Here is a 23,564-nt window from a genome sequence, read left to right as displayed (position 1 = left end):
GGAGAAAAAGGAACCCTCTTGCACTGCTGGTGGGAATGCAGACTGGTGCAGCCACTATGGAAGACAGTATGGAGTTTCCTCAAAAAGTTAAAAATGGAACTCCCATTTGACCCATTGATCCCACTGCTAGGAATTTATCCCAAACCAGAAACACCAATCAGAAAGGATACATGCATCCCTATGTACATAGCAGCACAATTTACCATAGCTAAGATTTGGAAACAGCCTAAGTGCCCATCAATGGATGAATGGATTAGAAAACTGGTACATATACACAATGGAATACTATGCTGCTGTAAAAAAGAAGGAATTCTTACCATTTGCAACAGCATGGATGGAACTGGAGAGCATTATGCTAAGTGAAATAAGCCAGGTTGATGGTGACTTGAAGAAAAGAGTATGACTCTTGTTAGTAAATCTTTACTGGATGAAATAGGGCCTGGAAGTAGGTGAAGGGCTAGTTGGGCTTTCTTAGGACTATATGAGACCACTATATTGAATGCTCAATCCTTAAAGGGCAGGAAGTTACAGCCAGCCTTACTTGAAGAGAAAGAAGGTAACTCCATCAAGTAGTGAAGAAATCTAGAGGCTGTGGAGTTTTCAATCTTACCTTCTTTATCTAATAGTAAATTTCTGACTATAAACTTAGAATCTGTCTTGTTAATTAAAGAAATTATAAAGTAGAAAAGTCTTATCAGTTAGTGCTGAAAAGTGTCACAATTTTTATGCAGCCTAAAAACAGGGATTATAATATTTATTAACTTATAAAATGGTTGCTTTGTGTCAGTACTTGTGGAGAATGTCAAAAAATAAACTGTCTCTGACCTTCAAAACTTGTGATGAAGGAAGAATAGGTTAAGGTCAAAGTTATCATGAATCACAAATAAATGAAAGAAAAGAAAGCTCAAACTTTGAAACCCTTGTGACCACTTTCATCTCTACTCTGTACCTTTGCCTCAAATTTTTCTTACCTTTCCTTGTTACTCACTTTTTATTTTTATTTTGTTTGTATTCATTTCCTGTATTTATCTTTGTTATTATTGCATGTCAAAATAGTTAGCTTCTACAGCAATTTATTTCAGTGTGTCTTCAAGTTAATCTTGCGAGACATCTCAAAAGAAACTGATTTTAATTTATTGTAATGTTTAAAATACATGCCACAAAGTTTTGGAAGGAAAGAAGTGAGCCTGTCTTTTTTATTGGGTATTGAATGTTTAGACAGTTAATAAATTGACTAAGATGGTGGAAAAATAGATTGGGTCTGTAAATCTCAGGATATTCACTCTGAAATCAAATTATAAAAAAGTAGCAAATTTCTTACCCTTAAAAAAACATTGGGTAAAAAGTATTCATTCTTATATTTTATAATCCATTACTATGCTTTTTGGTGGGGATGGATACTTCTTACTTTTCAGCTCTTTTTCAGGGGTGGAATTTAGGGAACCAGAGGATCAGAAGAAATTAAGCATTTATCCTTCTGTGACTTTTTATCTCTTTTTCCTTAGGTGACAGTTGACAAATGTAGTCTTTAAAAATTACTGTTATTTTTAAAATTAATATATTGCTAAAATTATGTTTCTTTTGTCTGAAATAGTTATGGTTCATATTTTCTTTTTCATGTATGACATGATTGGAATTACATGAATCTTAGATAAACATTTAGTTTTGTACATGATAGCAGTTTTAAGGTTTAGATTGTTTTTAATTTTTCTGCTTTTTATTTTTGTTAGTGCAAAGCAGCTGGTCCGAGGAGAACCCAATGTTTCGTATATCTGTTCTCGGTACTATAGGGCACCAGAGTTGATCTTTGGAGCCACTGATTATACCTCTAGTATAGGTAAGTACCGAATCTGAATATAAATGGCTTGTAACTATTAATTGAATCTTGTTTTCAGTAATTTAGTATTAGTAATCTATACTTTCACTTAAATATAAAGATGGGTATACCCTAAAATGTGTTTTTTCTTAATGGTTGGTATGCAAAAATGTGTATAGTATTTAAAATTTTAAATACATTTATTATTTACTTTTAGGTTTCATGGATTTTTCAAATAAGTAATAAAGTTATTTATGATTGCATGATTTCTTTATGATTACCTCTGTTTTTAACTTAAACTTTCAAATAAATCCTAAGTATACATTTTCTTTCCTTTTTGTTTCTTTTAAATTCCCCTGAAATACTTCTGAGCTTGATCAACAGTTGGAGAATTTGCATTCATTGTTTATCATGAAAGTAATGGAATGACCGTATTGTTGACATCCTACTATGCTGTCTCAATTAGCTCTTTAATTTTAATTTAGATATTTATAAAATAACCCTGACCTTTTTTAAAAATATGTTTTTATTGATTTCAGAGAGGAAGGGAAAGGGAGAGAGAGAATCATCAATGATGAGAGAAGAGAAAATCATTGATCGACTGCTCCTGCACGCCCCCTACTGGGGATCGAGCCTGCAACCTGGGCATGTGCCCTTGACCGGAATCGAACCTGGGACCCTTAAGTCCGCAGGCCGATGCTCTATCTATTGAGCCAACCCAGCTAGGGCTCTGACTTTTTCTTTAGTAGTTTGGCTAAACCCACTAAGTCTGTAGAAGTTTTCATGAAAGATTTTTAGTGACAGAAGGAATTGAATAGAGACAGTTTCCTCCAATCTTTACTAACCTTCTCTTCTATCTTATTTTTGCCCATTAGTAGGAGTGAACATGGAGAGTATGATCATGTGGACATGAATAGGAAGCTAAGTGCAACCTTAGGCTATGTGCAAGTGGAGGTCAAATTTATTTTATTGTTATATATTATTTCAGAAGAGAATTCCTTAGTCAAAAACAGAAACAAAAGCTTACAAGTACCAAGCAAACAAACAATAAAACCCAAACTTCAGTAACAGAAATCTAGGAAAAACCTAGAACTTGGACAAGTTTTGTCTTTTGATACAAGTAGAAATTCTCGGATATGAACAAAGACCACTAAACAGAAATACACTAATGTCAAAGAGCAAAATGCCCAGGGAGCAGCAGTTTTACCCACCATTTCTTTCACACCACCAGTGCAAATATGAACACAGTGAAGAATGCAGATAGCATCTTAGTATTCTTTTGAAAGTAGCTTTGCCCTTCAGGAACAGTGAAAAGGTTCGGGGGGAGGGGGAGGGGGGGGGCGCGGCTGGGCTCAATAGACCATACTTGAGACCTGTGACACTGAAGGATAGAGAGTATATTTGTGTTTTTGTGTGATATGTAATACTCAAAGTTTCATCACGGCTATGTTATATGACATGTTAAGGAGCACATAAGGATATTTTGGTTTAGTAGAACTAGATTTGAGTTCCAGATTTATTACTACTTAGCTAAGCTATAAAGTGGAGATTACTAACATTTCTGCCTACCTTTTTGAGTGGCTATGAGGATTAACTAATGTTAATAAAACATTAGTGAAAGAACTATAGAAGTGTAAGGTACTATTCTTTTTGTGGTATTTGCTAACTTGACTCTCCCAGAGACCAAATTTCAGCACTTTATTTTTGGAGATGTCATTGTATTTTCCAGCTGCTTTGTATTTTATTCAAGTATACACCAATCATCTGCATACCAGGTATTGGGATGGGTTGTGCCTAGGTAAATGCAATTTGCTTTTTTCAGAAAGTTATGACTACATCTTCTGACACATTAAGGCATGTTTATATAAACATTTGACCCTCTTAAGTGCATTACTTCTATAAGTGTCCATGTGCCCAGAAGTTCTTTGGAATCTTCTCAGACAAAAAAAGGACAGTGTAGTCTGTTTTCTCTATTAGAAACCAATTCTCTGGGTGTTTGGAGTACCTGTTTTCCAGTAGCCTCCTTTGCATGGCTAAAGCCAGATTCTAACTTCTGATTTTCTAGGCTTGGGACTCACCATTATGCCACCGACTTAAGCCTGAGGCCTTTTAAACCCTAACAAGCCTATATTTGGACTCCCTTTTTATACTTAGGCCACTTGCCTCTTAACACTCTGGAATATTTATAAACAGACAAAAACAAAGTTATTTAGAAGTGTACTAATACAAGTACATTTTAAACGATAGAAATATTTTAAACGATGTTTAAAGTGAAAGAGTAGCTGGTTCTGACTAGTTTATTGTCATATTTGGATATAACTAGAGCTAAGACTGATGGCTCTGATTATATTGTCTTACTAAGAAATGGTAGAATGAAAACAAATGGCTGCTTTAAGATAAGGAATAGGCTTACAGACCTGTGAAGAAACAGGTATTCTGTGATGATAGTGACATTGGAATTGGGATCCAGGCCTACTTCTGCTATTCAGTAGCTTTATCTTGGACAAATCTTGGACTTACTTCCTTATCTGTGAAGTAAGTTTGTTAAACTAGATAGCCTTGAAAGATTGCTTTTACCATGAATTAAAGTATGAAACAGAATACTGTTTTGGCTTAAACTCCAAATAACCAGAAAATTCAGTGTGCCAAAGCACTTTACTTTTTTGTGCCTTTTGTTTAGTTCTGTTTTATTCTTTTGGAGAATGTCATCCATTTGTCCTCTGAAGTAATAAGAACAGAAGAGATTTTGGTGTCTGCCAGAAAGTGAATGATAAATATCTTGATTTTAGTAATTTGCCTGAGTAAACATGTATTGAAGACCACTAGTATAATTGCCATCTGAATGTTTTGATTTAATCTTCTGTGACAACCACTAAGCAATAGTATTCCTTTTTTTTTTTTTAGCAATAGTATTCCTTAATGTTTTACTCCTTGTCTCCCATATTTGTACCTTGAATAATGCCTAAGAAAGTGTTTCCCATTTTTGTTTTATGAAATTGTAATTATTTCCCTGCAATTTTTCTAGACTTGTCTTCTGAGGTGAATTCTGTATTACAGAAGAAAGAAGTTAATGCATATTACCTTTCATCTAATTAGCTAGGTAAAGGGATATTTTTAAACCTAGATCAAAATAAATCATTTACATTAATAAAGAGATACATTTTCCCACTTGATTTTAAGAGTTAGTATTACTATAGGCTCTGAGTAAAGTAAACATTTCCTAGCAGATCTTCATATTTGCTTTATTTAACAATTACCTAATATATCAAGGAGGGCTTGTTTTGGTCTATGGTTGCAAAATAGGTATCTTTGTTGTCAGTACTTGAAACTGGACAAAATCAACTTGAATTTCTTAAATGAATTTTATGTCATTTTTCTAGGTTAGTAAAAAGTAGTCACTGGAATAAGGATTTTCAATTCTCTCTTCATAGTGCATCTTACCACATCAGACCTCTTAAATTATTTGTTGCCCTGTGCCATTTTACTATTCTTCCTCCCTGCTGGTAGATGGGAAAGCCCAGCAATGATTATGTTCATCTGTCTAAAGCACTTGATTGTTGGTTTATACAAAACCCAGCAATCTCAGGCATCCAGAAACTGAAAATTAGCTTTACCTTGAAGGAAGACTTAATGGTGGGTTATACGTAGAGTGACCATATAATTTATCTTCCCATTTGGTAATACTTTTAAAGAGAAAGTATATGCTGTTAGTAATTATTCCAGGGCAGTAGATTTAAACCAGGACCCTTTGGGGTAAGCCAGATGTATGCTTTAAGTTATGTTTTAATTTATTAATTACATTTTTAACAGTTTTTTCTCTCAGGGATTAAGGTTTCCACTTTGACTTAAAAATGAATTATTTTGTGCCATAACTGGTTTGGCTCAGTGGATAGAGGGTCAGCCTGTGGACTGAAGGGTCCCAGGTTCGGTTCCAGTCAAGGGCATGTACCTTGGTTGCGGGCACATCCCCAGTGGGGGGTGTGCAGGAGGTGGCTGATCGATGTTTCTCTCTCATTGATGTTTCCAACTCTCTATTCCTCTCCTTTCCTCTCTGTAAAAAATCAAGAAAATATATTTAAAAAATGAATTATTTTGTTATTTGTGAAATAAAGTATATTCTTCTGTTTTTACATTTTAAAATGGTAATATGTTTAAGGAGGTTTTTTCTATCAATATTACAACATAAAAGTCAACCATTTAAAGTCCTAAATTTTTTTTCTCAGAACTTGCATTGACTTAAAACTCTGTGTATAGGATCTTGAACTCTAGGTTGCTGCTACTCTGTAAGCATGTGCTAATATGCAGAGATTGTGTCACTTGCCTTATTTTTAAGTATGATAAGTAGCTAATTTCACCCTATGTTTTGGTACTGTAATTACCTGTCTTGGTTGTTGAAGACTCGGACACCTGATATTTGATAATAAATAGACTTTACCTTTTAGGGGAATATTATGATTGGTCTTGATTTCCCCTTTAGTAAGTTTAACACTTAATTTTTAAAATGCATTAAGAATAATTTGATGACTTTTTTCCTTTGTTCTAGATTGTACAGTCTTTTGCTTGTGATTTTTTCTGTGATCAAAGTAAAATTAAATAATTTATACAAATATTTTTCAACTCAACTTAAGCTACACAGTATTAATAAGCCTTTGTTTTGTTTTTCTCTTCAGACGTATGGTCTGCAGGCTGTGTGCTGGCTGAACTGTTGCTAGGACAACCAATATTTCCAGGGGACAGTGGTGTGGATCAGTTGGTGGAAATAATCAAGGTGAGGTTGAATTGGAATTTTGAATTGGATGGAATTTTGCTACTATATTCTAAGAATGCATAACACGCACACACACACACACACACACCCATGGAAGACTTAAAAAAAATGGAGAAGGTGATTCAAGATCACATAGCAAGTTCTGCTGTAGAGGAAGTGTAAGAACACAGCCTTTTGGGCTCTGAGTTATTCTTCTGTTGTATGATCCTGGAAAAGCCATTTTGGATTTCTGATGCAAAGAAGGGATATGTCTGTTAATTAAAGTACTTAAAAACTAGAAGATCACTAAATGTATATAAAGTGAATAAAAACAAGCCATGTCTGTTTTTTCTAACCATATACTCTCTCTTCCTGGTACTTTGCTGAATACATAGGAGATGCTTGTATCTATTTAATACATAAATATTCATAAAGTGGAAGACTGAATATCTACATGTATGAGGACACAGATAAAAGCAGAATTTTGATCATAGGTTTACTATAAAGTTATTTATTAGGTCTATCAACACTTTCATTAACAACACCAGATTCAAAATATTATAACTTGGAATTAATGTTTATCTTAAGAACAGTAGGGGTGAGATTATAATTGAGTTTTTAAATGTAAATTTTAAAAGCTTTTAATATTTGAGCTCTTAAAGAATTTCCGACCCCTCTTTTTAAAAAATCTAAAATGTATGTATTGAGATCACTTGATGGATTCATTCTAAGGTTACGGGTTGACAAAAGCAGCAACTCCTACTGACTTTATTATTGACTAGAGGCCCAGTGTACGAATTCGTGTACCATGGGGTCCCTTGGCCTGGCCTGTGGGATCAGGCCAAAACTGGCTCTCCAACATCCCCTGAGGGGTCCCGGATTGCAAGAGGGAGCAGACTGGGCCAAGGGACCTCCACCAGTGCACAATTGGGGCCAGGGAGGGATGCAGAAGGTTGGCCAGCCAGGGAGGGACCACGGGAGGGCTCTAGGGCATGTCCGGCCTGTCTTGCTCAGTCCTGATCAGCCAGACCCCAGCAGCAAGCTAACCTACCTGTCGGAGCGTCTGCCCCCTGGTGGTCAGTGCATGTCAGCATCTGGTCGACTTTCTGCCCCCTGGTGGTCAGTGCATGTCATACTGAGCGGTTGAGCAGCCTTAGCATATCATTAGCATATTATGCTTTGATTGGTGGAACGGACAACCGGACTCTTAGCATATTAGGCCTTTATTATATAGAATTTTCTTGGAAGTGAAAAATTGAAAAATCTCCTTAGAGGTCATAGTCCAGTCCTCCATCCAATGCCAGAACCTTCTTAGTTACATTCCTAACAGATGTTTTTTTCAGTATTTTCTTGAATACTTCGAGCTTCTGATGGCTACTTTCTGTGTCTGCACAGCTTGAGTTCAGTTTTATTGTATTGAGCCATAACTCCTTGGTAGCTTTTACCAGTTATACACAGGATGGTAATTGAATTACAGTGGGGCCTTGACTTACGAGTTTAATTCGTTCCGTGACGGAGCTCGTAACTCAAATTACTCGTATGTCAAATCAATTTTCACCATTACAATGAATTGAATGCTGGGCTGATGTTGTGGCGTTCACTGTGACGTTCGCTGCGCCAATGAGCGGTGGGGTATCTGAAGCTGGCTCGTAACCCGAATTTTAGCTCACAACTCAAAGCAAAAAATCGGCCGAGAGACGGCTCGTATCTCGAAAAACTCGTTAGTCAGGACACTCGTAAGTCAAGGCCCCACTGTACTTTGAAATCCTTGTACTTCATTCTATAAAAATGTTACTTTTGATAAGGTGATTTTGTTAGATATCAGTTTATGCAAGTGTGGTTGAAAAGATCAGTGTGTATTCAAGAATCTTCTTTGCTGTCCATGTAATTTCTTATGGCTTGTACCTGAGACCACTAAGATAGTTACACTCGTTTTTTGAATAACTACCTCTTACCTTTGTTCAACAGTTGTCCTTCCTTCTGGATTCCCATACTATACTCAAATCTAAATTCACATATTTTAATCTTTTTGTTTCCTTAAAACCTATGTATTCCCCATTATCCAGATTAATATTCTAATGCAGGCATTGGCAAACTTTTTCTTTAAAGGACTAGATAAAATATGTCAGGCTTTGTGGGCTAAAATGCAAATCATAGAGAGCTATAAGGAGAGAACATAAATTTCCACAGATCTTTTTATTGATGAAATTCAAAATATAGTAATAACTAAGTAGAATGTTTTTGTAAGACAGTCTGCTATTTAATATAATGGAGTTCTTTTTGTGGACTGTATCATTTAGTTGGGATTAAAGTTAGTGTTCACTATCATCAAATTGATTGCAAATGATTATCCAGAACCCATTAATATTTCTTAAATGTTAGTGTTTTTAAAAAGTGACCACAAACTAAAGGAAACAGCCCCTAAATCTTATTGTCATGAATATACAGGGGATTGGCAAAAATAAGTTTATAGTTATAATATAAATCTACACTAATAAAAGAGAAACATGCAAATTGGTGTCACTCTGCTACGCCCACCAGCCAATCAGAATGACTATGCAAATTAACTCAACAAAGATGGCGGTTAATTTGCATATGCAGGTGCCGAGCGAAGACTGAAGGCTCCGGCCGGAGTGAAGACTGGAGAAGCCAAGCCTTGCTGTGGCTGGATTAAAGGCCTGGGTCCCGGGTACCAGAGGAAAACTGGTGCTGGCAGCCAGGGGAAGGAAGGCCTGTTGCACGAATTTTTTCGTGCAATGGGCCTCTAGTAGATAATAATACAAATAACTATAAACCTATTTTTGCCAGTCCCAGTACAAATCATTTTGACATATCTTTGTGTTTCATCTAAAATAGTCAAGATTATTATGGTGGATCTTTGCTTTTAAGTACAGCTTAACCTTATTTTTACCGTATTTTTTAGCAAACACTTTGAGATTTTCAGTTATCTCTATATTATGATTTGTTCAGCACCTGTGTGCCTATACTCTCCTTTTCCAGCTTAACATTTTCACTATCAAATAGTCTCAGAGCGATCAAAGATATTAATTAAATCAGAGTTTAATAAGTATAAAATACTGTTTTCCTAAGTTTTTGATAGATCAGTGACGTTATCTTTGCCAACATGTGTTTGGAGTTTAATTATATGTTACCTGGTGACATTTCTTCTGTTGTCATATTATGTGTTATTAACAGATTGCAAGGACAACATGTTAAACTTTTTTCTATCTTTCACTCCCCAGAATGTGTATGTACACACCATTACACCTAGTGGTACTGATTTTTACTTGTAATATATATCATGTGTAATATATAAACAAAATATTTGATTGCTTAATTCATTCTTATATTATTTAAAATTTTCTATGTTTATTACTGACTAGAAAAAGCAACTTTTAATAGCTTTTCAATCATGGACCACTTTGAAAATCTATTCATAGCATGGATTCTCCTCCTGAAAAATGATACACGCCTGAATTTTGCATATGATGTGAGGTGATCCTTGGGCTTTCTGAAGCTCTTCCAGGAACCCTAGGTTAAGGGTTAAGTTTTAAAAGCTTCATGCAGCTGAATTGCTGAAGTTTGGCGACCTCTGGTGTTGACATATTGAAAAACAAGGCTGTGAGAGAAATACTTGTATTTATTTCATAGCTTTTGTCAGATTCTTGCCTTTGTTTTCTTTCCTTGAAGATAAAAATCATTAATTCCTGATTTGATGTTATTTAGTATCTTGATAAATTGTAACTAAATGAATGAAAAAATGTTAAAACAGTTGTGGGTGGGACTGGGTATAAATGAACAAATTAATTTAATCACAAAAGGTGAACAGCACCCCCAAAAGGATGTGTAGGCCGATCTCTGATTCTCTGGGTTTTTTCAGCAACTCTCCTCCACAATGATTCAGGATAATGAACTGAAGAATAGGTGCTTTATTTCTTTTTCTTTTTCTTTTTTTCAATAAATAGAAAGGTCTTATTCTATTATGGATGATTGAGAATACATATTCTTCCCAATGGTGTGATGATTTTAACATCTCCCCTTCCCTTTATTTTAATTGTGTGAGATATCATACTTACAGAAAAGTACATAAAACATTTGTGCAGTTTTATTTCCTGTAAGTCATAAAGGAACTCGGTTTTTTTAGGAAATCCAGAAATAACTTGTTTTGTTTTAAATCTTTATTCAAGGATATGTTTATTGATTTTATTTTTTAGAGAGGGAGGAAGGGGCGGTGAGAGTGAAACAAGACCTTTTGGTGTATGGGATGATGCTCCAGTCAACTCAGCTACAGTTTAAAAGTTTTTAAAAAATGATGCGTTCAGAATCTTTGTTCTTTATAATCCTTTTCAGTCTTTAAGTTTGCCATCCATCTATTGATCCAGTCTTTATTCTCTGAATTAACAACTCAGCTGTTACAGTTATCCAAATCATGCTGTTTTCCACTTCATACCATTGTGCAGAATGTGTTTCTAATTCATTTGCTTCCTAGATTCCTTAAATAAAATCAACTCTTGGCTCTCCTTCCAGAACCCTTCCTGAATCCCTTCCTCACTTCAGTTCATTGTGGCATTTTCACCTCACACATAATCTATGCTTATTTTGTTGTATTAGTTTTGGCTGATTGTAGTTGTTTTATGTACAAGTCTTTCTGCCCAAGAGCTCCTTGAAGATCGGAACTCAATAAATGTTTAGACTAAGTGAATGAGTTAAGAGGCTTAAAGAAATGTTTTAAATGTCTCTCAGTTATGTCTTACCTTTGCATTCTTACATACTTTTGTACCTTATATCATATCTTTGCTTTCTCAGACTACATATGTTATATATAAAATAAAATAATTCTGATTTTAGGGTTTGATAGACTGATACTTTTAATGCTAGCCTTAAAACAAGAAGGATAAACTTAGGGTTGTATTTAGTGTAGAAAAGGCATCACAAATTACATAATGGTCTATTTTCCTTTGTAAATTAATTTCATAGGTAATTTACATGCAATAAAATGGAGCCACTTTAAGTATGTAGTTTAATGAGTTTTGACCAACATATATAACCACCATCCTGGTCAAGAATAAAAACATTTCCATCACACCAAAAATGTTTATGTTAAGTCTAGGTACCCAAATATCCTATTGTGCCAGAACTTACGGATTTGCAAGGATAGTATCAGGTACACAAGAATAGTTGATCACTCTTTCATTCCCCATTATGTCAGTCTCTCATCTTCTGTCTCAGATAACTATTGCTCTTCTTTTTGTCACTACAGATTAGTTTTTCCTATTCTAGAGTTTCATATGAATGGAATCATATAGTATGTTTCTTTTGTATCTGGTTCAAGATCATGTTACTGATTTTCATCCATGTTGTTGCTTTAATCACATTCCATTTTATGCTGAGTTGTATTCTATTATATGAATACTAGAGGCCTGGTGCACGAATTCATGCACCAGTGGGGTCCCTCAGCCTGGCCTGCGGGATCGGACCAAAACCAGCTGACATCCTCCAAGGGGTCCCAGATTGTGAGAGGGCACAGGCCAGGCCAAGGGACCCCCACCGGTGCACGATCGGGGCCGGGGAGGGACGCAGGAGGTTGGCCAGCAGGGGAGGGCTCCAGAACGTGTCCGGCCTGTCTGGCTCAGTCCCCATCAGCCGGACCCCAGCAGCAAGCTAACCTACCAGTCAGAGCGTCTGCCCCCTGGTGGTCAGTGCACGCCTAGTGAGCGGTTGAACGTCCTTAGCATATCATTAGTATATTATGCTTTGATTGGTTGAATGGATGACCGGACACTTAGCATATTAGGCTTTTATTATATAGGATATCATACTTTGTTTATCCATTCACTTGTGGATGGACATTTGATTTATTTTTGGTTTTTGGCTGTTATGAGTAAAGCTTCATGAATGTTTGTTTACAGTATTTTTGCAGACTTATGTTTATATTTCTCTTTGATAAAGAACTGTGGCTAAAATTGCTGGTCATATAAGTGTATGTTAGCTTTATAAGAAATTATTGTTCTTATAAATTGTTCTCCAGAGCAGTTTTACTATTTTTTACTTCCACCAACAATATATGAGAGTTCTACATTCTCAACAACACATGATATTCACAATAATTTTAAGTTTCATCTTAAAATGACTTATCATTAGGAAATGTCCCTCTTTGTTTTTGTTTAATTCCCTTGTCTTGAAGTCTACTCTCATTGATATTAATGTAGGTACTCCATTTTTCTTATTTGTATGTGTATGGTATGTCTTTCTACATCCTATGAGTCTTTATATTTAAAGTTAATTTCCTGTGGCTGTATATACTTAGGTCTTTTTTTTAATTGAGTTTGTCAATATCTACCTTTTAATTGAAGCATTTACACCATTTATTTTCAGTATAATTATCAATATGGTTGGGTTTAAATATTCCACCTTGACATTTTCCTTTTTATTCCATTTTTCCCCTCTTTTACTGTCACTTTATGGATATGAGTATCCCCACCCCCCCTTATTGGCCTTTTAAATCTATACCTCCTTGCATGTGTTAGAGGTTGTTCTAGGATTGAAACTTGGCATCTTTACTTTGTCATAGTCTACAAATAATGTATCACTTCACATATAGAGTAAGAACCTTACAACAATAAATTTCTATTTTCCCTTCCTGTCCTTTGGGCTACTGTTGTCATATTTTACTTCTACATTACTTTTATAGTACTTTATCTAAGAAATTTAAAAGCAAGTGGGAAATGTCACACATTTAGCCACATTTACCATTTTTGGTGGTCTGCATTTCTTTGTGTAGATATGAATGTTCATTTGGAATCCTTTTCTTTCATCCTGAAGTATTTTCTTAAAGTATAAATTTCCTGGTGACAAACTCTCTTAGCTTTTCTTTGCCTAATAATGTCTTTTGAAGGAAATTTTCATGGATATAGGATTTCTTAGTTTCCAGATTTTCTTTAGAAAGGCTTCAGTTTCTTTTGGTTTGCGTTATTTCTGATGAGAAGTCGGCTGTCAGTTTTATTGTATATAATGTCTCTCTTTTTGTTTGGGGAAATATTGTCCCTTTATTGGTGACTTTTATTGGTGTGATTTGGTGTGGTATTTTTAAATTTATACTGCTTGGCGTTCACTGAGCCTTACATTGAATTTTCATCAGATTGCTTTTATGTATGTTCCCCAGCTCTCACCCCCTTTTCAGACTTCAATCACATGTACATGTTTTTCTAGCTTTTCTTACCTCCATGTTTCAGCTTTGATTGTTTTTCTTGCGTTTTTCTTTAAGTTCACTAATTTTTTTCTTCTGTGGTGCCTATCTGTTGTTAGGTTTCCAGTGAAGTTTGCATGTCACATATAGTACTTTTCAACTGCACAATTACTATTTGGTTCTTTTTTTTTTATCTTATATGTCTCATTATCACTGTTTCAAAGTTTTTATTTTCTAATTCTGTCAACTCTGTCATTTTTGGATCTGTGTCTGTTGACAGATTTCTTTTTTTTCCTCTTGTTTCTGAATCATATTTTCCTTTTTCTTTAAAGAGTATTTTGTTTATCAGTTTTCTACTTGTTTACACGTGGAAGGAAATTCTAATATCAGTTATTTCACAATGACTGGAAGCAGAAGTCCATAATAGCCTTTTTTCTATTCAATAATGCAAGCCTTATATGGAATTTTAAATTTATTGAACCACTGATGCACAGTTATACAAAATTGTACTACTTTTATATAAAGCTTTTAGTTTACAATTGAGACCTAAAAGCAGTTATGGCTCCCTGTTAGATATGCACAATATTTATACCTAAAGCAATTCAGTAACAACAATAGTTTCTGCAATTGAGGCCTTGCTGTAGCAGTACTTACGCACATTCATAGTATTTTCCCACGATTTACATTTCAACCATGTGAACCAATCTCTAACAGATAAAAATAATAAACGTGTATGTTTGGTATTGCAAATATACTTAAGCATGAGTAAGCCTGGAATTTCCTCTTTCTTTTCTTTTTATACTTTTAAGTATAGCCTCATAATCTTATGTCTATATCCTGCACAACTCAGAATGACTCTGGTTTCATTACATGGCATAATCAGTGGACTTTAAGAAAGTGATATTTGGAGAACCAAGATGGCGGGGTAGGTAAACACGTACTTGCGACCTCCCATCACCACATCAAAATTACAACTAAAATACAGAATAACCACCATTCAGAACTGCCTGAAAGCTGGCTGAATGGAAGTCCTACAACTACAGAAGTAAAGAAGAAAGCATGTTGAGACTGCTAGGAGGAGTGGAGGCGAGGAACAGGGTGGTCCAGCACCCACGTGGGCTATTATTTTTAATCCAGAGGAAGATAATCCCTACGGAGGCTGCCCTGAAGAGCAAGGGTTCCCAGCCCCACACCAGACACCTCCACCTAGGGTGGAAGAGACGTCCCTGTAACTTCAGGCTTGTGGCTGAGAGACACAGAGGCTGCCGGAGACCCAGGTGTCCCTCATAAAGGGCCAGGCACGAACTTACTCAGACTCGCTTCCTCTGAGCTCCAGCGCCAGGAGGCATTGGGGGACCCAGACACATATGGGGAGGAGCTGGATTGTCTGGCATCGGAGCAGGAACTCTGGGGCAGCTTTCTACTGGATGGAGGTACTTGCAGGGGTCATTGTTCCTATGCCAAGACCTCCCCTGTCCCAGGGCTGACTGGCAACCAAATCTGAGTCCCCATCAACCTGGAGCACAGTTTTCTCCACCCTGATGATTCCCTGAGACCTCGCCCCATCCAATTTGCAGCACTACCCAAGCTGTTTGCAGCACCTTTTCCATATGAATGGCCTGTCCTGGCTCAGGCTTCAGACTTTGCTAGTCTCTCATATAAGCTGTAGCTGGTGTCAGCATACCTCAAACCTATCAATAAAAGGCTCAAGACCTGAGACCAGCACCAGCCTGCCTTGCTTCACAGCTGGGCCTCACCTGGGCACTTCCAAACGAGATACAAATAGGAATCTGTAGATCTTTCTGTAGCTCCTGCCAAGTGGCCCCAAGCAGTGGCTGACTTTGCACCTCCCTGGAGGCCCTACAGCCAGTGCACCTGGTGGACAGCTTCAGACCATACCAGATTACAGCTCTACACATCCACAAGTGACACACTCAAGGGGCAGATTCAGTGAGCACCAAAACTCCACTGAAGCAAGTCCTGCTCCATAGGGGTGTTTCCTGCACAGCACCCCTCCCACTATAGTTGCAGCTGGTCCTCACAGCCAATTGGCCTGGAGGTCAATTCCTCCCAGTGACACCAACAGCAGTTAAGTTTCATCTACAACAAGACTGTGCACACAGCCCATACAGGGGCACACCTAGGTGACTGGGGAGGTTGAGCCACTGGGCCCTATAGTACACCTACTACACAAGACCACTCTACCAACTCTAGGAGACATAGCAGCTCTACCCAATACATAGAAACAAACACAAATGATAGAAATAGAAAAAGCAAACTACTGGATACAGAGTTCAAAACCACAGTTATAAGGTTACACAAGGATCTTCATGAGACCTTCAAGGGACTTAGTGAGACTTTCAGGGATCTTACTGAGAATGTCAAAGACATGGAAAAGGAGCAGTCTGAAATTAAGCATACACTAAATGAAATAAAGAATAACTTACAGGGATTCAACAGTAGAGTAGAAGACTCTGAAAATCAGATCAACTATTTGAAATATAAGGAAGCAAAAAAACACCCAATCAGAAGAGCAAAAAGAAAAAAGAATCCAAAAATATGAAGATAGTGTAAGGAGCCTCTGGGACAACTTCAGTTGCACCAATATTCGCACTATGCGGGTGCCAGAAGGAGGAGAGAGAGCAAGATATTGAAAACCTATTTGAAGAAATAATGACAGAAAACTTCCCCTACCCAGTGAAAGAAATAGACTTACAAGTTCAGGAAGTGCAGAGAGTCCCAAACAGAAATTGAAAACCTGGTGAAAGAAATAGACTTACAAGTTCAGGAAGTACAGAGAGTCCCAAACAAGAGGAACCCAAAGAGGACCACACCAAGACACATTATAATTAAAATGCCCAGGGCTAAAGACAAAGAATCTTAAAAGCAGCAAGAGAAAAACAGTTGGTTAGCTATAAGGGAGCACCCATATGACTGTCAGCTGACTTCTCAACAGAAACTATGCAGGCCAGAATAGAGTGGCGCCCCTGATCGGCCCTGCTCTGTGTGTGACAGGGTGCGGTGCCACAAACCCCGCCCCCCCCCACGGGCCCTGCTCTGTGTGTGATGGGGTAGAGCCATAACCTCCCCATCGGCCCTGCCCTGAGTGTGAGAGTGGCGGCGCCCCAAACCCCTGATCGGCCCTGCTCTGTGTGTGACAGGGTGCGGTGCCACAAACCCCGCCCCCCCCCACGGGCCCTGCTCTGTGTGTGATGGGGTAGAGCCATAACCTCCCCATCGGCCCTGCCCTGAGTGTGAGAGTGGCGGCGCCCCAAACCCCTGATCGGCCCTGCTCTGTGTGTGACAGGGTGCGGTGCCACAAACCCCGCCCCCCCCCACGGGCCCTGCTCTGTGTGTGATGGGGTAGAGCCATAACCTCCCCATCGGCCCTGCCCTGAGTGTGAGAGTGGCGGCGCCCCAAACCCCTGATCGGCCCTGCTCTGTGTGTGACAGGGTGCGGTGCCACAAACCCCGCCCCCCCCCACGGGCCCTGCTCTGTGTGTGATGGGGTAGAGCCATAACCTCCCCATCGGCCCTGCCCTGAGTGTGAGAGTGGCGGCGCCCCAAACCCCTGATCGGCCCTGCTCTGTGTGTGACAGGGTGCGGTGCCACAAACCCCGCCCCCCCCCACGGGCCCTGCTCTGTGTGTGATGGGGTAGAGCCATAACCTCCCCATCGGCCCTGCCCTGAGTGTGAGAGTGGCGGCGCCCCAAACCCCTGATCGGCCCTGCTCTGTGTGTGACAGGGTGCGGTGCCACAAACCCCGCCCCCCCCCACGGGCCCTGCTCTGTGTGTGATGGGGTAGAGCCATAACCTCCCCATCGGCCCTGCCCTGAGTGTGAGAGTGGCGGCGCCCCAAACCCCTGATCGGCCCTGCTCTGTGTGTGACAGGGTGCGGTGCCACAAACCCCGCCCCCCCCCACGGGCCCTGCTCTGTGTGTGATGGGGTAGAGCCATAACCTCCCCATCGGCCCTGCCCTGAGTGTGAGAGTGGCGGCGCCCCAAACCCCTGATCGGCCCTGCTCTGTGTGTGACAGGGTGCGGTGCCACAAACCCCGCCCCCCCCCACGGGCCCTGCTCTGTGTGTGATGGGGTAGAGCCATAACCTCCCCATCGGCCCTGCCCTGAGTGTGAGAGTGGCGGCGCCCCAAACCCCTGATCGGCCCTGCTCTGTGTGTGACAGGGTGCGGTGCCACAAACCCCGCCCCCCCCCACGGGCCCTGCTCTGTGTGTGATGGGGTAGAGCCATAACCTCCCCATCGGCCCTGCCCTGAGTGTGAGAGTGGCGGCGCCCCAAACCCCTGATCGGCCCTGCTCTGTGTGTGACAGGGTGCGGTGCCACAAACCCCGCCCCCCCCCACGGGCCCTGCTCTGTGTGTGATGGGGTAGAGCCATAACCTCCCCATCGGCCCTGCCCTGAGTGTGAGAGTGGCGGCGCCCCAAACCCCTGATCGGCCCTGCTCTGTGTGTGACAGGGTGCGGTGCCACAAACCCCGCCCCCCCCCACGGGCCCTGCTCTGTGTGTGATGGGGTAGAGCCATAACCTCCCCATCGGCCCTGCCCTGAGTGTGAGAGTGGCGGCGCCCCAAACCCCTGATCGGCCCTGCTCTGTGTGTGACAGGGTGCGGTGCCACAAACCCCGCCCCCCCCCACGGGCCCTGCTCTGTGTGTGATGGGGTAGAGCCATAACCTCCCCATCGGCCCTGCCCTGAGTGTGAGAGTGGCGGCGCCCCAAACCCCTGATCGGCCCTGCTCTGTGTGTGACAGGGTGCGGTGCCACAAACCCCGCCCCCCCCCACGGGCCCTGCTCTGTGTGTGATGGGGTAGAGCCATAACCTCCCCATCGGCCCTGCCCTGAGTGTGAGAGTGGCGGCGCCCCAAACCCCTGATCGGCCCTGCTCTGTGTGTGACAGGGTGCGGTGCCACAAACCCCGCCCCCCCCCACGGGCCCTGCTCTGTGTGTGATGGGGTAGAGCCATAACCTCCCCATCGGCCCTGCCCTGAGTGTGAGAGTGGCGGCGCCCCAAACCCCTGATCGGCCCTGCTCTGTGTGTGACAGGGTGCGGTGCCACAAACCCCGCCCCCCCCCACGGGCCCTGCTCTGTGTGTGATGGGGTAGAGCCATAACCTCCCCATCGGCCCTGCCCTGAGTGTGAGAGTGGCGGCGCCCCAAACCCCTGATCGGCCCTGCTCTGTGTGTGACAGGGTGCGGTGCCACAAACCCCGCCCCCCCCCACGGGCCCTGCTCTGTGTGTGATGGGGTAGAGCCATAACCTCCCCATCGGCCCTGCCCTGAGTGTGAGAGTGGCGGCGCCCCAAACCCCTGATCGGCCCTGCTCTGTGTGTGACAGGGTGCGGTGCCACAAACCCCGCCCCCCCCCACGGGCCCTGCTCTGTGTGTGATGGGGTAGAGCCATAACCTCCCCATCGGCCCTGCCCTGAGTGTGAGAGTGGCGGCGCCCCAAACCCCTGATCGGCCCTGCTCTGTGTGTGACAGGGTGCGGTGCCACAAACCCCGCCCCCCCCCACGGGCCCTGCTCTGTGTGTGATGGGGTAGAGCCATAACCTCCCCATCGGCCCTGCCCTGAGTGTGAGAGTGGCGGCGCCCCAAACCCCTGATCGGCCCTGCTCTGTGTGTGACAGGGTGCGGTGCCACAAACCCCGCCCCCCCCCACGGGCCCTGCTCTGTGTGTGATGGGGTAGAGCCATAACCTCCCCATCGGCCCTGCCCTGAGTGTGAGAGTGGCGGCGCCCCAAACCCCTGATCGGCCCTGCTCTGTGTGTGACAGGGTGCGGTGCCACAAACCCCGCCCCCCCCCACGGGCCCTGCTCTGTGTGTGATGGGGTAGAGCCATAACCTCCCCATCGGCCCTGCCCTGAGTGTGAGAGTGGCGGCGCCCCAAACCCCTGATCGGCCCTGCTCTGTGTGTGACAGGGTGCGGTGCCACAAACCCCGCCCCCCCCCACGGGCCCTGCTCTGTGTGTGATGGGGTAGAGCCATAACCTCCCCATCGGCCCTGCCCTGAGTGTGAGAGTGGCGGCGCCCCAAACCCCTGATCGGCCCTGCTCTGTGTGTGACAGGGTGCGGTGCCACAAACCCCGCCCCCCCCCACGGGCCCTGCTCTGTGTGTGATGGGGTAGAGCCATAACCTCCCCATCGGCCCTGCCCTGAGTGTGACAGTGGCGGCGTCCCAACCCCCTGATCGGCCCTGCTCTGTGCATGACAGGGGGTGGCGCCGCAACCTCCCCATCAACCCTGCCTTGAGTGTGACAGGGGGCGGTGCCCCAACCCCCCTATCGGCCCTACCCTGAGCGTGACTGAGGGTGGCATCGCAACCTCCCGATCCGCCCTGCTCTGTGCATGACGGGGCGGCGCCCCAACTCCCAAATCGGCCCTCTGAGGAGCCCAACCAGGGGCTGCACCTAGGGATTGGGCCTGCCCTCTGCCACCCGGGAGCAGGCCTAAGCCAGCAGGTTGTTATCTGAGGGGTCCGCTGAGGGACCCCCCTCCCCCCGAGTGCACAAATTTTTGTGCACCAGGCCTCTAGTCCTATATAATAAAAGGCTAATATGCAAATTGTCCCCTTGACCAGGAATTTTACCAGGGGGCAGGGCTAGCCCGTCAACTGCCCACAGCCCCTCCCCCTGGCCGGCCAGGCCCAATCAGCCCCGATTGGGGCAGGCCGACTGGATCCCACCCATGCATGAATTCGTGCACTGGGCCTCTAGTATGTATACATGCATTACCTATGGACACAGACAATATGGTTGCAAAGCCCTGGGGCAGGGATAGAACTGGGTGGATGGGGGGAAAGGGGGAAAAAGAGACATCTGTAATATTCTCAACAGTAAAGATTTTTTAAAATGATATTTTAAAAACTGTAATCATTTTGTTCCTGTACTTAATATTGGGTAGACCATTTAGGGAGTCCGCTGCACATGTATTTAAATCCTGTATTTATCACTGACAAACTGTAACTTTGACAATTCGGTTTTCCTCAGTTAACCTTAGGCTTCTTTTCAATGTGAAATGGGGTAGTGAAGTGTGTCTATAAAGTTTAAATGAGAAAAGAAAATTGATATACATAGCACAGAGCTTTTACATACTAGATGCTCAATAAATATTTCTTCTCATTGTCCTCTTCTTTCCGTCACTGATGTACCTTTTGAAAGTACTTATGTACGCTGTTTCCACTTACTCATTCCGGCTGATTATGGTCTGCATGTTCTTATTACTGATCTCACTAAGGTCAGAAAGAAAGTATCCATGGCCAGCTGCAGTGAACACCTTTTGGGCTTCATTTTAATGGGCTCACTGTGTCATAAGATACCCATCTCTCTGTCCTTTAAATGTTCTCTTTCCTTGTCCTCCATAGTATCTTTGTCTGTGGGACCCCTTCAGATTTCTTGGGTATCTGTCTCAGCCTTCTTTTTAAATTTTCTTTTTTTCATATATTTGTGTCACATGAGTCTCCATATGTAGCACTCTTCTCCTTCAACATGCCTTGCTTGTTATACACTTAAAGCCACCTAGCACCTGTACATCAGGAACTACCTAAGATGTTTTTTCTAGCCTCAAGCTCTCTTCTAGGTGATATTCACCACTTGGTGGAGAACTCCCCTGGGTTCTTCTTGAGTGTCTTAAATATTATTTTCTCTTCCAACACTATTCCTTCGTGTTTAATATCATCAGCTTTTTTTTTACAACTACCAAAATTAGAAACTGAAATTATGTGTACTCCAACCAAGTCTAGTAAACAGATTACTTGATATTATCTCCTAAATCAGTTTGTCACAAATGAGATTTAAATTATGTCCTAGCTCTGCCTCTAATTAGTTCTGACCTCTGAAAAATTGCTCCTTCTGGGCCTCAGTTTATCTGATCTCTGAAAATGTTTAGTGTAGGTCAGAGGTCGGCAACTAGGACCTAGGGTTCAAATACAGTCTTCTGCCCATTTTTGTAATAAATTTATGTTGATGGCTGCTTTGTGCTGCAGTGGCAGAGTTGAGTAGTGACAGAGGCTATATGGCCCACAAAGCCTAAAGTAATACTTTAGGGCTCTTTATGTTAAAGGTTTGCTGACCTCTAGAGACCAGAGGCTCTTGCCTATAAGAGCCAGCCTGGCGAGAACCTGGCTTTAGGATTATAAAAAATAAGAAGAAAAAGATTAGAAAAACTGATTACAGTAATTCAGTATTTGGCAAGAGAAATTAAATAGAACAAATTATAACATTAGAATCTATGTTTCCTGATCTAATAGCCTTAGTAATTCAAGAACAGAAATAAAAATCTCTGTTGCCACTTTATGGTGACAGGATAATTTATTTGGTTAAATTACTTTTAAATGATAGTGAATAAATCAATGATTTCACTTACTAACTTGTAATTAGCATCTTAAGTCACAAAAACTCATTTTGAAAGTGAAGAACACAGTTAGTTAAACTCTGATCGTAAATTAGAAGTATAATTAAGAGTCTTTTTTATATTATCACTGTTCATCAAAGCAGATTATTTCCATTCTGATAAAAGATTTTCCATGTGAATGCACTGGTATATATTGAAGGGGCATTATAAGTATGTAAAAATGCTTAGGTAAAAATATAAATCCAGCACCCATTTGATACAAACTCTCAGCAAAGTGGGAATAGAGGGAACATACCCCAACATAATGAAGACCATATATGTAGGGCCAGCCAATAGCATACTCAATAGGCAAAAACTGCAAGTGTTTCTTAAGATTGGGAACAATACAGGGATGTCCACTTTCACCACTCTTACTCAATATAATACTGGGAGTCCTAGCCACAGCAATCAGGCAAGAAGAAATAAAAGGTATCCAAATTAGAAAGGAAGAAGTAAAACTGTCATTATTTGCAGGTGACATGATGTTATATAGAGAGAACCCTAAAGATTCCACCAAAGTACTGCCTTAATTGACAAATTAATTCAGTAAAGTAGCAAGATACAAAATAAATATTCAGAAATCAGTTGCATTTTTATACACGAATATTGAACTATCAGGGAAACTAAGAAAACAATCCCATTTCCAATTGCATCAAAAATAAAATGAAATACCTAGAAATAAATTTAACCAAGGATGTAAAAGACCTGTACTCAGAAAGTTATAAGCCACTGAAGAAAGAAAAGAAGATACAAATAAGTGGAAGCATGTACCATGTTCATAGATAGGAATTAACATCATTAAAATGTCCAAACTATCCAAAGCAATCTATAGGTTCAGTGCAATTCCTATCAAGATACCAATGAACTAGAACAAATATTTTAGAACTTTGTATGGAACCACAAAAGCCCCAGAATAGCCCTGGCTGGTTTGGCTCAGTGGATAGAGCATCCACCGGTGGACTGAAGGGTTCCAGGTTCAATTATGGTCAAGGGCACATGCCCTGGACTGGGCTCAATCCACAGTAGAGGGTGTGCAGGAGGCAGCCAATCAATGATTCTCATCATTGATGTTTTTATCTCTCTCTACCTCTTCCTCTCTGAAATCAATAAAAATATATTTAGCAAATAATAATAATAAAATAAAAAAGAGACCCAGAATAGCCACAGCAATCTTGAGAAAGGACAACAAAGTTGGAGGAATCATGCTATCTGATATCAAACTATAATACAAGGCTATAGTAATCAAAACAGTATGGTGCTGGCATAAAAACAGACATATAGATTAATGGAACAGAATAGAGAGCCCAGAAATAAACCAATGCCTTTATGGTCAGTTAATATTTGGCAAAGTAGATAAGAACATACTATTGAAGACTATCTTTAATAGTCTAGTCCAGTGGTCGGCAAACTG

General features: G+C 41.3%; 1 protein-coding gene across 11 annotated transcripts in view; it reads left to right on the top strand.

Moving 5' to 3' along the window:
* GSK3B (glycogen synthase kinase 3 beta) overlaps nt 1-23,564 on the top strand; it is a 180,724-nt gene that overhangs the window by 111,720 nt on the left and 45,440 nt on the right. For all 11 annotated transcript variants that reach the window (XM_005875349.2, XM_005875347.2, XM_005875345.2 and 8 more), the window contains 2 exons: nt 1,731-1,837; nt 6,487-6,584. In XM_005875349.2, the coding sequence (XP_005875411.1) occupies nt 1,731-1,837; nt 6,487-6,584 (205 nt within the window). The remainder of the gene's footprint in view (nt 1-1,730; nt 1,838-6,486; nt 6,585-23,564) is intronic.

Source organism: Myotis brandtii, unplaced genomic scaffold (genome assembly GCF_000412655.1).
Source record: "Myotis brandtii unplaced genomic scaffold, ASM41265v1 scaffold46, whole genome shotgun sequence".
Classification (NCBI taxonomy): Eukaryota; Metazoa; Chordata; class Mammalia; order Chiroptera; family Vespertilionidae; genus Myotis; species Myotis brandtii.
The sequence above is the reverse complement of the archived record's forward strand: the minus strand, read 5'-3'. Positions and strand labels throughout refer to the sequence as shown.